Source organism: Sminthopsis crassicaudata, chromosome 2 (genome assembly GCF_048593235.1).
Source record: "Sminthopsis crassicaudata isolate SCR6 chromosome 2, ASM4859323v1, whole genome shotgun sequence".
Lineage (NCBI taxonomy): Eukaryota > Metazoa > Chordata > Mammalia > Dasyuromorphia > Dasyuridae > Sminthopsis > Sminthopsis crassicaudata.
The window spans coordinates 348,394,553-348,412,545 of NC_133618.1; the positions used below are offsets into that span (position 1 = coordinate 348,394,553).

The window sequence follows — 17,993 nt, forward strand, 5'->3', positions numbered from 1 at the left end:
AGCAGATCATATCCACCTTTGGATCTAGAGACACAGTTTTTAGTCTCCTCAGGGTTTGAAGTCTGCTCTCTTTCCATATAGAAGCTATCAATAATAAGCGCATGCTTTGGTTTTTTGCTCATTTTGAAATAAAAAACAAACAAAAACCTAAGGCTTATCAGAGACAGAGATTATTTCCAATCTGCCTCTATAGACAACAGGAAGTGGCAGTGAAGGGGCGGTGGGGCAGCACTCAGGGCTGCACCAGGACCTGAAATCAAGAGCAGTGGAAAGGCAGCTACTAGGGCTGCCCTGGGACCAATTACTATGGCTGTGCCTGATCACTTTGAGTCAATTTGTGTGCTGGATGGGTGTGGCCAGGTCCCCAGAGACTAATGTTTGCATATTATAGCCTTTTCCCCCTGTTTATAGCTTCTCTGCTGATCTACTGGCTTGCAGCCAGAGCAAAGTAGTTCACACTGTGATAACATTATCCCCACAGATTTTACACCAGCAGAGACCACACCCCATCTCCCCTCCGGTCTGCAGTGTTAACTGTTTCCCAAGCTCTGCCTTTCTGAGGCCTGTGCCTGGCCTACCCCCATTCTGTCTCCGCCTGCAAGCAAAAACAGACCTCTTTTTGGATAATTTTGAAATTATCTTCTGTTGGTAATGTGTTGAACTCCCAATATTCATGAGTTTTAACAGTCGAGCACTAATTCCGAGCCTGAATATCATTAAAACAGAAAAGCAGAGTTTAGGAAGATGCATGTGTCCTCTCCACCATTTTGGCTCCACACCCAAGTCCATTTATTCTTGATTGTGTATGTATATGTAAGTGTGTTTAACAGAAAGGCTAGTGTATATTGTGAACACTTTTGCATTTAATAACATAATCATGAGACTATCACCATATTTATAGGCATTTCTAGCATAAATTCAGTCTAATCATAGGGTATAATCTTTGAAATATGTTAGTATAGCCTCTTTCCTATTGTTTTATTTAAAATATTTTCAGAAATTCTAATTAGCAATATTGGTTTATAAATATCTTTATTTAAACTTTTCTTGGTTTAGGTTTAAAGATAAAATTTTTATCATAGAATGAATTTGATAGCATCCCTTCTTTTACTATTTTGTGCAGTGTTGGACTTAATGGTTCTTAACATGTTTGATTAAAATTCACTTATCTGGTCCTGAGGTTTTTTCTTTGGGAATTCATTTATGGTTTATTCATTTCTCCCCTGAGATCAGGTTGTTTAAATACTCTATATTTTCTTCTGTTTTCATATAGATGTTAAATTTTTGCAAATATTCATTCATTTTATTTCAAGTGCTAGTTTTATTGGCATGTGGTTGGGCAAAAGTTTCCACAAATATACTCTTTTTTGTTTTCCTTTTTCATTTTTGATATAGGCAATTTAACTTTCTGTAATATTCTCTCTAAAATATAATGTTCTCTGTTTCTTTTTCTCTGGGGATCTCTGGGAGCTGCTTTTTTTTCAGTTCAGTAATCACATGAGTACAGCCAGGGGTTAAAGTCCAAATCCTTTCTTGTCTCTTTCACTTGGGGCTCAACTAGTTTTTCTGGAGGCCTTCCAGTCTAGCCTTTGTTCTGAGAGCTTGAGCTCTCACCTGCCTTCTCTGACTTCTGAATCTTCCTGACTGAGGCTCGGAGAGCTTCTAGTGCGCTTGTCTTTCTGGCCCTGAGAGCTTCTTGTTTATATGCCCTACACCATTCATTATATCTCTAAGAAACCATTATTTGTTGTAGGATTAAATCAATGCTAAACTAGATTTAACCATTGTCTCCTCGATTCCACCTAGTACCTTGTTTCAAGTTCTGGCCCATAACATCTCCTTGTAGGATGAAATCAGTCATACTGAACCATGCTAAATTAGATAACTATTGTCTCTAATAATTCCACTGACTTAGTACCTTGTAAAAATCCTTTGTTTCAAATTCAGAGTTCTGGCCCCTAACAGTTTTTCTCTTTTTTTCCTTTAAATAAAATGTTAACAGTTTTACCAAAAAAATAAAAAATGAAATAAGTAAACATTTTATTCATAATTTAATGGGAAAAAATTTTTAAATAATTTTTAAAAATGGGAGTTTTTGCTTCATTTATTATTCTCTTCTTTGATTTTTGGTACTTGTATTTTATTGTGTAAAATCTTTTGTTTTTTAGATTTTTGCTAGTTGCATGCTCAATTTGTTTATTTGTTCTTTTTTTGTTGTTAATGAAAATATTTAGAGATACAAATTTCTAATGACTGCTTTGACTGCATCTCAAAAATTTGGACATATCTACTCATTGTTCATTATCTTTCATGAAATTAACATTTCTCTGAGTCATCAATATTTTCTAATTATTATGTCATCAGTTGATTTATCTTTCTTCAAGAACTCACTAATTTTTGTTGCATGTTTGATAAAGAAATGTTTTATAGTATCATTTTGCTTTTGTAAGGTTTTTATGCCTTTAATACGTGATAGATTTTTCTAAAGTTTATAAAGTTGCCAAGCACAATTAAAATTGTGTATCTATTTATGCATAATATATATATACTATATACTTTTCTACTCTCACATAAATCATCAAAGATTTGTCATATTCAAATTGCAATTCAGAGCAATTAAGTCTATTTTTGCTGTTGCCTTATCTGAGCAATAATCTGTTTCAGTTAAAACTGAATTCAAATACAAAAATTAAATTTTGCTCCAAACTTCTAACTGTGCACCGCCTTATGTTTGAAATGTTTCCTACAAATAATATGCTGCTATATCCTACTTTTTTAATCCATTTTTATCCTTGTCTATTTTATGGTTGAATTCATATTAATTTGTGATCATTGATTTCCTTCCATCCTAGCCTCTTCTTTTTCCTCTCTTTGCTTTGTGCCCCCTTGTATCACAAGCTCTAACGCTCTTTTAAAGCTTTGTTTCTTTTTTTTAAACCTTTCTTTCTAACCCTCTTTTGACCTTAGGGGTTATTTTACTCATGACCACTCCCTCCCTGAATTTGCCCTCTAATTTTCTCCTTTCTCTTCTTCCCACTCCCATGCATTTGAGTTAAATGCATTTTCAACACCAAACACTTCACATGTGTATGAATTATTCTCTTCTGATCAATTCAGATGAAAATGATTTTCAAAAGAATCTCATTCTACCAACTCCTTTCACATGTGAATAGACTTTGCATATTCCTATATATGATAACAAGTTCCTTCTTCCTCTTTATTTCCATAGTGTATTTTCTGCCCTCTTTTTCCCTTTGACTTATTTGACTCATTTCGGGATCCCTAACATTAGGGTTCTCAAAGGGTACTTCTCTCAACTATCTCCCCCCTTAGAATAAAGTTAATCCTCAGTTGTCCTTTGTGTTTTGGGAGATTATTTTGTGTAATCACCTCTAAATTCTGAGGTATAGGAATGATGCCTCTGGCCTTAGGTGTTCTTTTAGTCTTCCCTCTAGCCTGGAACCCCAAACCAAGAACTCAAGAAGCCACATCCCAACCAGCTAACTCCAGGCCTCCAACACTAGCAGTTTCAGAACTAGCCTGGAGATGTTTACAATTCAAAGGGGTCAAACTCTACCCTAGCATCTTCAGATCTTTTCCAGTGTTCTACCCCAACTTTTGTTTTCAACCCTCTATGTTCATCCTGAAAAGCACTTTTTTTGTTGCTTTTTGTGGGAGAAATCTGAAAAGCCTGGAATTTTCTGACTTACTCTACCTATTCCTTTAAACAGTTATTTGTTTCAGTATATCTTATTCTCTCATGGAATCATGTAATTTTCAGGGAGTCTATTATTTGGATAAAGTTGTGTACCCTTTGTGCTAAGCTATTAATTCTCTTGTCAAATCTCCTTCACATAGTTCTCACTTATTTTCCAATTCTTTTCTCTAGCATCCATTTCATTTATATCATTAATTTCTTTAATCTCTTGAATGATATTTTATAGTGATTCTAATTTATATTGGGGTTATTTTTTTTTTTTGGAAGCTTTGTATTTGGGAAATATTCTCCTTTTGGAAGCACCCAAGGCATCATGATAGTTCTTTTTGTTGTTATTGTTTACTCATTCTCCAAGTCTTAATTTCTTGAGTTGGGACTTTTGTGTTAAGGCTAGTCTACTTCTAGGAGGTCTGCTCTGACTTTGTATGGTTCTAGCATGTCTTTAATTATTATACTGCTACTAGATTAGTAGTACACCTCTTGATAATAGTAAATCTAGGGTAAAACAAGGATGCATATTATCACCACTATTATTCAGCATTGTACTAGAAATGTTGGCTTTAGCAATAAGAAAAGAAAAAGAAATTAAAAGAATTAGAATATGCAATGAGCAAATAAAACTATCACTCTCTGCAGATGATCTAATGATATACTTCCAAAAAATATATATACTTGGGGGTCTATCTGCCAAGAAAAATCCAAAAATTATATGAACACAATTACAAAATACTTCTATACTTCTCATACAAATAAAATCAGATCTAAACAATTGGAAAAATATGAATTATTAGAGCTAATACAATAAAAATGACAATTTTGCCTAAATTAATCTACTTATTCAGTGCCATACCAATCAAACTGCCAAAACATCATTTTGTAGAACAAGAAAAAATAATAACAAAATTCATCTGAAGAACAAAAGGTAAAGCATATTAAGGGAATTAATGAAAAAAAAAATACAAAGGATAGTGGCTCTGCATTACCAAACCTAAAACTATATTATAAAGCAGTAGTCATCAAAACTATTTAGTACTAAAAAAGAGTGGTGGATCAGTGGAATAAATTAGATACACACAACACAATAATCAAGGCTTATATAGCTATCTAGTGTTTAATAAGCCCCCAAACTCCAACTTCTGCTATAAGAACTCACTATTTGACACAAATTGCTGGGAAAACTGAAAAATAATGTCAGAAACTCTGACTACCTACATCTCATACCCCATAACAAAATAAGGTCAAAATGGATACATGATTTGGGTATAAAGAATAAAACCATAAATAAATTAGGAGAACAAGGGATAATTTACCTATCAAATCTTTGGAGAAGGGAAGAATTTATAACCAGAGAAGAAGTAGAGAACATCATGAAAGGCAAAATGGATAACTTTGATTACATAAAGTTTAAAAACTTTTGCACTAACAAAACCAACAGAAACAAGATTAAAAGGGAAGTACAAAGCTGGGGAAAATGTTTACAGCCAGTATTTCTGATAAAGAATTCAATTTTAAAATATATCAAATTTGTAAGAATACAAGTCATTCCCCAATTGATAAATGGTCAAAAGATATGAACAATTTTCAGCTTATGAAATTAAAGACATTTATAGTTATATGAAAAAATACTCTAAATCACTATTGATTAGAGAAATGAAAATTAAAACAACTCTCAGATTAACTAAGATGACCAGAAAACATGATAAATGTTGGAGGGGATGTGGGAAAACTGGGACACCAATGCATTGTTTGTTGGTAAAGTTGTGAAGTGATCCAACTATTTTGGAGCACAATCTGGAACTATGCAAAAAGGAGTATAAAACTGCATACTTTTTGACCCAGCAGTGCCATTACTGAGTCTGTATCCCAACAAAATCATAAAGGAGAGAAAAGGACCCACATGTGGAAAAAAATGTTTGTAGCAAGCAGCTCTTTTTGTGGTAATGAATTGGAAAAGGAGTAGATACCCATCAATTGGGAAATGGCTGAATAAGTTGTACATGAAGGTAATGGAATATTATTGTTCTATAAAAAATGATGAACAAGCTGATTATAGAAAGGCCTGGAAAGATTTACATGAACTAGTACTGAGCGAAACAAGCAAAAACAGGAATATAACAGCAAGATCAACTATGAAAGGCTTGGTTCTTCTCAGTGGTTCAGTGATCTAAAGCAATTCCAATAGATTTTGGAGAAAAAATGCCATCTGCATCCAGAAAAAGAACTGAGACTGAATGTTTTTCTGTTTTTTCCCCCTCCCCCCATGTTTTTTTTCTCTACCAACACAATTCATAAAACAATGTGTATTAAAAATACATAAACTTTAAAAAAAAAAAAAAGTTGGCTCTGAGCTATCTACCAGAGCTACAGTAGCAAAGCCCCTGAACACAAGAGGTGTCTTAGATTCTTCCCCCTAACTCAAATGGGATAGTGCTGAGACCCTTTTTTTCAAGTAGGTGATAAATCCAAGTAACTAATGTCTCCACAAAATAAGATACAATTCTTTTCTCCAAGAAGCTAAGAGCATTGTGTTTGTTCTTTTCAGAAGGTTGAGTCTGAGGTCTCTACTGCTATATATATATATATATATATATATATATATATATATATATATATATATCTACTGCTATATCTATATATCTATATCTATATATATCTACTGCTATATCTATATCTATATATCTATATCTATATATCTATATCTATAGATATAGATATATAATTATAGCACTGATCCTAGTGCTATAATTCCAGTGTTCTAGGGCTTAATCAGAAATCATAATCCTTCTCTTGGTTATACAGTTTGGAAATCTCAGCTCTCTTCTTTTCCATACTTTCTAAACTGGGCACTTGCATGTGGATCTAACTTGTGATTACAACTGTGCTAGAAAGAGGATCCATTGTGGTTTCTTTCTAGCTTTTTGATCACTATTCAGTCTGGCATTCATCACTGCTTCCTCCTACACCATCTTGGTTAGTTTCCTTCAACATGCTTTTAATAAATACTAAACTTAAAGTTTTTTAAAAGTCAAGATATTTACAAGTGTAAATATGCATTTTTCTCATTCTTGTCCTTTAAATGCAAAGGAAAAGCAGTACCCTTTCCAATAAATAATGGAGTCAGAAGTCAAGAGGAACTTCAGTCAGCCAAAGTTTAAATTGCACTAATCAATTCAAGGCACACTAAGGAAGGGAAAAGATTTAGTTTGTGCCAATTCTGCTTCTATCCTAGTTCTAGACAGCCATCATTCAGGAAAGCAACTCCTACAGAAAAGGGGACAGCTACACATATACCAAACGGCTATCAGGCACCAGGTAAGCCAGCCAAGTTGATGTAGTGGGACACCTCAAGGGAGAAACAAAATAGTGCCTGCCAGATAAATCAAGCAGCCACTATCTTGACCCTCTTTTCCCTTCAAATAACAATGGAGATAGTGTAGGAGCCCAAACCCAAACCTTGAGAGTAGCAGTACCCTTTAGATCACTGATTCTACTTCTAGACTCAGGGGAACTACTTTTTATAACACTTACCAAAGCCAAATCTCATCCAATAGGAAGGAAAGTACAAGAACCCTGAGAGTAGCAGTACCATCCAGAATACACATCAATACACATCAACTTCCAACCTACCCCTAAAAGCCATCATCCTAGAAAGCAATTACCATGGAGATGATGCCACAGCTACTGAATAGAGGAAAAGAAATTGTTGCCAAGAAAGTTTTTGGCAATACTAGATGGTTCAACATCAGAAATGCATGTGATTATCAGTGGAAATGAGATTTTTTTTTTTTTTTTTTTTTGGGGGGGAGGCTGGGGGTTAAGTGACTTGCCCAGGGTCACACAGCTAGGAAGTGTTAAGTGTCTGAGATCAGATTTGAACTCAGGTCCTCCTGAATTCAAGGCTGGTGCTCTATCCACTGCGCCACCTAACTGCCCCCGGAAATGAGATTTTAAATGATGGATTACCACTGCTTTATCACTGTGCCTTAAGGACCATAAGGATCCTTGCAAATGAAATGTAGCTGAAAACTTCTATATGTGTTAGAATGTAAAATCTTTGAGGACAGGGATTGTCTTATTTTTCTATTTGTATCCCCAGCATAGCAGATTGTGAGTTGACTTCCCAGCACTTTGCACAGTGCCTGGTCCATAACAGGTGCTTAATAAACTAATAAATTGATTTGTGACTGACTTTAAGTGTTTAATACATGCTTTTCACTCATTCATTAAGGAAAAAAGAGAATTTAAAGTAATCTACTGAAAGGTCTCAGACAAATTAAAGACGTATAGTTTGTAATTAATAATGGTCAACTGGGTCAAACAACTAAGCATTAATTTCTTTAAAATAAAGATGAATGCTACAACACTGTTTCTTAATTTGAACTAGACATCTTTTAGCTTTTACTTAATGTCAACCTAACTGACTCCCAGTAAGAGGAAATGAGGAAAGAGGAGAAAGAGGAAGAAAGAGAAAAGGAGAGAGAAATGTATATTTCATGATTTTCATATTCAAAGGAGCTCAGTATATTTAAAACAAATTGGTTTATAGGGTTTACAGAATATACAAATAGAAAAAAAAAACCTATCTTAATAGCAATATAACTAGGTTCATGTAAGTGCAGCCATCAAAATTGCCTTTCTTATATAACCAGGTTCACATAAGTGCAGCCATCAAAATTGCCTTTCTAAACACATGACAATGCACAATCTTTTTATTTGACATAGTAAATTTAAATGCATTGCAAAATTTATCTGGATTTAGCAATTCAAACTTATTTACTATAAGTAAAATTTAATTAAGACAAATATTAACATATTTACTGGGATAGACCCCAACTTAGCCAGACATTATAATTAAGTAAAATGTCATATAATATTGTTTCAACAAAAACCACAGCCTCAATGAATTTATCACATAAAGGAAGTGGAAACAAAGAATATATGTAAACTTGCATAATACCATTAAAATAATAGAGACTATAATAAAAATGAAATTTTATATTTGAAAAACAGAGAACCATGGACTAAATTTGGTTAACCTAGCTATAACAAAGATTATATTTTCCTATGTCTGGTTTAATTAAAAGTGGCTTATTTCTTAACCTCTTACTTTTTCAAATACCTGTATAGTGTTTTATCCCAAGAAAGAATGCTTTGTGGGAGTTCTATGCACTTTTTGTGGGTAGCTACTGCAAAAGTTTTTTTTGCTAGCAATTTCTATCCTTATTTTAAAGAGCAAAAAACACACACACAAAATTAAATAATTCCAAAACAGGCTATTTTAAAAGTAGATCTATTGGTTTAGCAGAAAGTAAACTATACAAAATGATTATCATTGCAAATCTATGTTCAATGAATTGACAGAAAATTTCAAGGTCTTATTTTTGTTCATCTTTTGCAATAATTTAAGAAACACAATGGTTTTCATGAGGTCATCAGTAACTCAGTTACACTTTGGATTTGTTTGCCATATAGCATAGTTTGTAGCTCTATAATTTAAAAAAAAAATTAAGTTCCAAAGATTTTAAATCAGTTATAACACTGGCTAGCAAAGTAAAATTTGTTCTTATTGCTCTAATTAAACTCCAATGTAATATATAAAGGTGTATTTTCTCCCCAGTAGCTGTCTCATAAATCATAATGATCCAATCTAAGGACCCAAGAATTTTCTGTTGGTTCAAAGAAATAAACTGAAAAGGGATAGAAATAATGTTGAACTGTCACTTCATATTTTGCATCCTCAAATATGTTCAACAGCTTCAAGCAGCACTTGACACAGCCAATTTCTTTAGATGATCCATAAAGACTTGTAAACTAACATCATCTGTGAGAATAGGTGCTCCCGACTCCTACCAAAAAAGAAAAATGCAATCACTTATGGTTTCCAGGAAAAAAATCGTATTTTAAAAAGCCCACTATAGAAAAGACCACTATATTCAGTGAAATATTTTTAAGCACACTTTTTCCACACCCATTCCAGTCTTTAAAGAAGTGGAATAATATAATTCTTAAAATAACCAAAAAATCCTTCTCAAAGAATACTTAATTATTTAAAATAGAAACTGGAATTCTCCCATCCAACACCATGCTCTTTTCTGTGGACTTATTTAAAATTTACATTTGCTTTAAAAATCAACTGTTGGAAATAATTGTGAATTCAATACACTAAGAAAATATTTGTCAATTTTCTTTTTCTTTTATGTTGTTTTTCCATAAAAGCTATGCAGCAAATAGTTTTCAGATATTTTTGTTGAAATCCAGCACAACAAAAGTTACTTGAAAGCAAAGTTTACTTTTTTATACTTGTATCTTCTGTGACTACCAGGAGTGCCAATCACAAGTATTTTTAAAATGCCAGCTGACTTTAAATGAATTCATAGTTTCCTTCTTATAAACAACTTGAATATTATAATTGCGATTATCACCACAGTTAAATAGTCAAGTTACCAAGTTTTTATTACTTATTGTTACAATAAAATTTTATTTAAATGATTTTTAAAAATAAAATTTTCTGAAACGAAACTAGTTTCTAATCAATAATGTTTGTTTTTTTAATAAATAGTGCTTATGAGATCTATAGTATGGCTTGAAAGTTACTGAACACTGAAAACTAAAAATGAGAATCACCCAAAGGGCTACTGTAAATCATACAGAGTGTTTGAGCAGGCTACAAGAAAAAAGCATGGAATAATTATGGAATTATGGAATAAAGCATGGCATCAAAGAAAATTTCTAGTGAGAAAAAAAATGTCATGTTTCAAAAGGAAGGATTAAGCAATGGTGTTTACAATATCAGGAGAAAGTCATACTGGGTGGACACCTTGTAAAAGGACTTATGGGAAGAGGCAGGCAAGAATTTCATATGAAGTGCAGGCATGATTGATAATCTATTCATCTAAATCACGGAAGGACATCAAGACCACCATAAAAGTACTGAGTTTATGAGAACGAAAACATTTAATGATTTAGAAATTATTAAGGATCATTATGTTTGATGTCAAACATATTTTTCCCAAAAAATATCCATTTCAACAACTTAAATTCTCAATTTTTATTTTTAAAGCCATTTTAATAGAAAAACATACAATACATTTCATAAAAAGTACTTTTAATATATGAAGAATAATCATTTTAAAATAATTTCATACCACCTAATTTATTTAAATTACTATTATCTACATAAACTTTCTTGACATGAGTAATTTTATCTTGAAAACTGGCCTCCATCCTATATAAAGCAAAGAGAAGTCACAAAATCAAAGTAATTATTAAAGAGTAACAACAAGTTCATGGCTAGAATCATGGCTATTAAAATTTGTTCCTCTTATGGTTCCAGTCTAACACTAAGACATTGCTATGCTGCCATATAAATGAATAAAAGATGGTTTTCATTTCATAGGACTTGAAACTATAATAAGAATTTGAATAATTTCATTTTGCTGAAGTTTTTAAAAATATATTTTATAATGGTAATGTTAATCTTCTTTATCCTACACAAAATACACTGTCACCTAAATCAACACAAAATAATACATCAAATAGTTAAAATAATATTCTCCAAAATGTAGTTTGAGAGTCATTAATGAATTGGAAATAAGAATGGTAGTCCTTCACATCATCCTCTTTCTTTTCTTTTCTCTTGCTTTTACTGTTATACATTTTATAAATATATATACACACATATGTGTGTATATATATATATATATATATAAAATGCATTATATTATATAATATGCTATATTATGTATTATACAGAATATACTATATTATACATTTCACTATTATATAAATTTTTCTTCCTTTCTCCAAATATCTCACCATGCTCCCAGATTTATTCATGCTGCAGGCTGAGCGAAGTAAATGGAAACATGGATTTTCCTAATTATTTTAAATATTCCATCCTAGAATATCATGCCAAGAGACTCTTATTTCACAAATAAAAGAAAAACCTTTTTTCCCTTATAGTTAAATAGGCTTAAGAATAAAGGTCAATTTTTTTCCCCCCTGAGGCTGGGATTAAGTGACTTGCCCAGGGTTACATAGCTAGGAATTAAGTGTCTGAGGTCACATTTGAACTCTGGTCCTCCTGAATTCAAGGCTAGTGCTCTATCCACTGCGCCACCTAGCTGCCCCTAAGGTCAATTTTTAAAAACAATTCAGCTAGATTATTTGTAAAGCCATGTAGTTTTTACAATACTGTGGTTATCACCAAAACCACATTACTACCATAGGAACCTGTCACATAGATACCCTCTAAAGGTCAAATGAAGATAACAACTAGAATTTTAAAATTACTGAGTGATAATTATTCATATTTAAAATAATGCTTTAAGGTTTGTAAAACCCTTTACATCTGATCTCAAACAAATGTAGATGGCAATAGCCTAGTTAGTTATTCTTTATCTTGGATTTATGACATCTCATTTTCTCCCAATGAATGCTACCCCATACTTATCGACTAAAGTTCCATCTATTTATCCGACATCTTGATTTTTTATGGTTACTAAAATCCTTCTCATTTCACTTACAAAGATTTTATAGATGAGATTACAAATGTGTGTATTTCCAAAGCTGACACAGAATTTTTACTTTATCCCTTTAGCAACAAATTAATGTTTTTAAATTATGTTTTAACTATGTTATCTGATTCAATGATTTAACTTGACATTATTACATCGTCAAGTTGACTACCAAAATTATTCTATCATATGTAGAGTTTTTAAAAAGTTGTAAGAAACATTCTCCTACCTAAAATAGTGCTGAGAGCATAATTATCACATAAGGCAGAGAGAATCTTATAAGCTATCTAAATGCCTTCTTGCAGTTCCAGAAAATGGCATATAAACAGTCAAAGGCAATCAACTATTCTATTTTAAAAGACCTTCAGGATAACATTCTCTACTAAGAACTCATTATCATATTTAACAACTAAAAAGAGTTCTCCCCAGCAGCTAAACTTACCTTTGTACCAATTTAAACCCATTCTCTCTAATGTAGCACTTAAGAAAAATGAATACCTGTTACTCTTCTCCATGAAATAATGATAGAAGATTATTACTAAAGGCATTCCTATTAGTACAGGTCCTTTTTGATACAACATTGTATTTTTCATAGCTAGACTTCAATACTCTTGATTCAACTTACCTACTGAGATCTAGTCTCTACCATTTTCTTCCTCCCATTGCCCCCTGCTTCCCTTGAAGCTTGATGAGTGCATCAAAAAGAAACATTTCTAAGAAATCATTCTTTTGTTGTTTTTTTTTTGTTTTTTTTTTTGGGCAAAAGGTAGATTTACTTAGAGGAATAGGTTACACACATAATAAAGGAATACAATAGATACCAGAAATAAAGTTGGGAGAGAATATGTCCTTAGCTGGCAGGCTAAATCCTAAAAAGGACTTAGCACCCTAAAAGAGCAAGTTATCTATAAAGAAGAGAAATGGAGTTGGAAAATATAGTGGAGTTAGAGGAAATACAACATGGCATGGAGAGAGGGGAAGGGTAAAGACATCACAAAGCAACAGTGCCAAGACGACAGACTCAAAGTAAAATAGTAAGAAACATTCTAAGTGCTTGGAATGCAAATGCAAAAAAAATTTATGACTAAGTTCCTACATGCTTTATATAGGGATTGACATTCTCCTTAGACAAACAAAATATACATATATATTAAAAATAATATTCCAAGTGTTAGAAAATAAACTATAACAGTCCAGTAAAAAGAGTGACCACTGACGTGATCAGAGTGACTTCAGTAGACTAAGAGAAGTGATGGTAGTCAATATGCATGGCCTTTGTATACCTACATAGTGGGTATCTACTCCCTCAAGCCTGATAATTATATACCTTTGACGCTTATTTTTGCTCAAGCCCTAGAAAGAAATTAGCTATTCTTTATCTTGGATTTATGATATCTCATTTTCTCCCAATGAATGCTACCCCATACTTGTCTGACTAAAGTTCCATCTATTTATCCCACATATTTCTTGAATTTTTATAGTTACTAAAAACAAATCCTATTTTCTATTTTTTTCATATTTCTTCCAATGTATTTCTTCCATTCATATTAACGTATTTCAAGAGAAGAGACATGAAGAAAGGGAGAAGAATATACTCAACATGAAAAAGAAATTGTATAAATATTCAAAAAATCATTTTCAAGATATGCTATTTAGTATTTAGGTATACTAACAAATTATGGGTATATGTGAACTGCTCCAATCAATCTAGAAAATGATTTAGAACTATAACCAAAGGGCTATAAAACTGTGCATAATTCTTTAACCCAATAATACCGGGCCTAAGTCTGTATCGCAAAGAAATTTTTTAAAAGAAGGAGGGAGTAGACTTGTATTAAATATTTATAGCAGCTCTTTTTGGTGACAAAGAATTAGAAATTGAGGGGATGCCTGTCAGTAGGGAAATAGCTGAACAAGTTATGTATATGACTGTGATAGGATACTACTATGCTCTAAGAAATAATGATTAAGATACTTTCAGAAAAATCTGGGAACATCTATATGAACTGAACTGATACATAGTTAAATGAACAGAATAAGAACCTTGTACTCATTAACAGCAATAATGTAAGGATGATCAAATGTGAAAGATAAGCTACTTTGATAAATACAATGATCCAAGAAAATTCCAAAGGACCCATAATGAAAAGTGTTCTGCACCTCCAGAGAAAAAACTGATGAACTCTGAATGCAGACTGAAGCATACTTTTTCCCACCTTTATGTTTCTTGTTTTTATTTTTTTTCTTTGCAATATGGCTAATATGGCAATATGTTTTACATGACTTCACATATATAACCAATAACACATTTCTAGATGGAGGTATAAGAGGCAGAAAGAATTTAAGCTCAAAATTTTCTAAAACTAAAAATTATTTAAAAATACAAAATAATGTACATAACAAGACTTTTTAAACTTTTTTTTTTTTTTTTTGAGGCAATTGGGGTTAAGTGACTTGCCCAGGGTCACACTATGTGTCTGCGATCAGATGTGAACTCAGGTCTTCCTGACTTCAGGGCTGGTGCTCTAACCACTGCCCCACCATACAAGATTTTTTTTTTTTTTTAAATATGCTAGTTATACTTACCTGTCCCCAGGCATACATATTGTTATGCGTCTGTGAAGGATTGACTTTTGAAAGCAGGAACCGTGCCTTTCAAACAAAGATGGAAAAAAAAAAAAAGTCATCAAACAAAAAATTCTTAGGTTTATACTGCCTAAAATATTTTTTTCTTAAAAGTTTTTCTTGAGATATTATTTTTAGTTGCTTTAATGACAATCAAAAATAAGATAATATCTAGACCTCTTTAATATTTATAATTTTCCATTCTCCAAAATTCAAATATAATAGTGACAAAGAATATTTCTTATATCAAAAAATGTATTGTCCAATAATTAATTATTATTAAAAACTTAAAATTGTTAAAAGCATGACGTCATCCTTGGTAATGTCATTTTAAAATCATCACCTGACATCTGATTATCTCTTTACCTGTTTGGAAGGGGATATAATAATGTGTTCTTCACCCATTTACCTGGCTCCCACTACAACAAGTTATCTCAAAAAGGGATCAGTAATGGTATGTGATTGGATTGAAATAGATCCATCCTCATGAGTTCAAATCCTGCCTTAAGACAGTTACTAGCTGTATAACCCTGGGCGAGTCATCTAAGCTCTGTCTGCCTCAATTCCTCATCTGTAAAATGAGCTGCAGAAGGAAATGGTAAACAACTCCACTATTGGAGTACCAAGAAACTCCAATAATGTTTACAAACTACTATTTCCAAATAGTACCAAGAAACTTCAAAAGGAGTCATAAAAAGTGACTGAATGAACACAACTAAATAGACAAATAAGGACATGTACTCATGTGCATTTGTCTGCACATACATATACACAAGGTCTTATAGTGTTTATATAGCTATTTAAGGTTTGCAAAGCACTTTATGTAAATTATCTCATTTGATTCACATAACACTCTTATCATAGTAGATTAAAAAGCTTAGATTGAGAAAGATTAAGACTTCACCACAGCTATTAAATGTCCAAGTTAGGATTTGAACCAAATTCAACAGTATCAAATGCACCAACTAGCTGCCTGATATTTACAGCACTTTTTTTTTTTTTTTTTTTTTTTGGTACAAGCAAAGAATGGGAAATAAAGTGGCTGCCTATGAACTGGGAAATGACTGAACAACCTAAGTTAAAAGAACATAATGGAGTATTGCTACTATGTAAGAAATTTTCAGAGAAACCTGAGAAAGCAAGTATGAATTGAAGAAAGAAGTGACAAGAACACTACCACTGTAAAGAAAACATTGGAAGATTTCAGAACTTTGTTAAATGCCATAAAGAATCTTTTATTTTTTTTACAGGATGAATGATGAACCCCTTCAAAAAAGACAATTATTGTATTCCAGATGCAGTTTGTATTCAAACATTTTTGAATATGACCAAAATGGCAATTTATTTGCTTGACTATATTTTTGTTAGAAGAGTTTTCTTTTTCCTTTCTACCCCCAATGAAGATGGGAAGAGGAAAAGAAAATAAATTTTTAATTGGTATGTAATTTAAATCACATGTCACAGGAGGCGGAGTCAAGATGGCAAAAGACACACTCTTCTTTCTGATCTTCTCCCAGGATCCTTAACTAATTAGCAAATTCTGCCTCTGAATTAGTTCTGGACTGGCAGAATCGATAAATATTGGGAGTTCTGCAAATTACCAGCAGAAGATAATTTTAAAGGTCACCAGAAAAGGTCTGCTTCAGTCAGGCATGGAAGGAGGTGACCAGGCACACAGGCAGGCACAACACAAGGACACCAGCACAGGCTGTGCAGATGCAAGATTGGTGCAGTCTCCACAAGCTAGTACAGTCTGCAGGACAGTGCAGATTCCATGCTGCAGAGACTCTATAAGGGGGAATCTACACTACTGTTGGCTACTGTGCCCTGGCTGCAAGCCAGTAGATCAGCAGAGAGTTATAAAACATTTAACACAACTATAGTAAATAGTGACCCTCTAAATGCCAGTCTCATGGGACCTGGTCACACCCACCCAGCACCTGGGCCATTTTGCCACTTGTAGAGGAACCTTGGAAAATCTCCCCTGCCCAAAAAGCAGATCTCAATTTTTTTAAAAAAAATGAGTAAAAAGGCAAAGAGAACTCTAACCATACATAGTTTTTATAGTGAAAGAAAAGAATACATTTCAAACCCTGAGGAGACTAAAAGCAGATTGTCTCCAGATGAAACCCTAAAAGGTGGTATAATCTGGTCTCTATCACACAAAGCTCTCCTAGAAGAAATGAAAAAGGATTAAATTAAATTAATTAATTTAATTAAAAGAGAGCTAAAAGAAAAATGGAAAATGAAAACTTTGGGTTTGGAAAGAGCATAAAACTCATTAAAAGATAGATATAAAAAAATAGAAAAAGAAAACAACTCCCTGAAAAACAGAATTTGTGAATTGGAAAAGGAAAATAATTCTTTAAAAAACAGAATTTGAGAAATGGAAAAAAAATTCCATAGAACAAAACAATTCATTTAAAAACTCAATTAGACAAATGCAAAAGCTAAAAAAAAAAAAAAAAAAGTAAATGAAGAAAATAATTCACTAAAAATCAAAACTGAACAAATGGAAATGAATGACTCAATAAGACATCAAGAATCAGTCAAGCAAAACCAAAAAAATGAAAAAAATGTGAAATACCTACTTGGGAAAGCAACTAACCTGAAAAATAGATTTAGGGGAGAGACAATCTAAGAATTATTGAACTCCCTGAAAACCATGATGAAAAAAAGAGTCCAGGCACTATTTTTCAGGAAATCATAAAAGAGAACTGCCCTGACGTCAAAGAATCAGAAGGTAAAATAGCCACTGAAAGAATTCACCGAACACCTTCTGAAAGAGACCTCAAAATAAAAACTCCAAGGTATATCGTGGCTAAATTTCAGAAGTATAAGACTAAGGAAAAAATATTACAAGCAGACAGAAAAAAACAATTCAAATACCAAGGAGCCACAATCTCCCAACATCTAGTAGCTTCCACCTTAAAGGATCAAAGGGCCTGGAATCTGATATTCCAAAAGGCAAAGGAACTTGGAATGCAACCAAGAATAAATTACTCTGCTAAACTGAGCATTTTCTTCCAGGGAAAAAAATGGGCATTCAATGAAACAGGTGAATTTCATTCATTCTGATGAAAAGACCAGAGCTAAAGAAAAAATTTGACTTCCAAATATAGGACTCAAGAGAA

General features: G+C 32.6%; 1 protein-coding gene across 3 annotated transcripts in view; it reads right to left on the reverse strand.

The window, feature by feature from the left end:
- Positions 1 to 8,392: 8,392 nt before the first annotated feature.
- SEC23A (SEC23 homolog A, COPII coat complex component) overlaps positions 8,393 to 17,993 on the reverse strand; it is a 134,840-nt gene continuing 125,239 nt past the window's right edge. For all 3 annotated transcript variants that reach the window (XM_074290709.1, XM_074290708.1, XM_074290710.1), the window contains 2 exons: positions 14,821 to 14,886; positions 8,393 to 9,564 (listed from right to left, as the gene is read on the reverse strand). In XM_074290709.1, the coding sequence (XP_074146810.1) occupies positions 9,475 to 9,564; positions 14,821 to 14,886 (156 nt within the window). In that variant the 3' untranslated portion in view covers positions 8,393 to 9,474. The remainder of the gene's footprint in view (positions 9,565 to 14,820; positions 14,887 to 17,993) is intronic.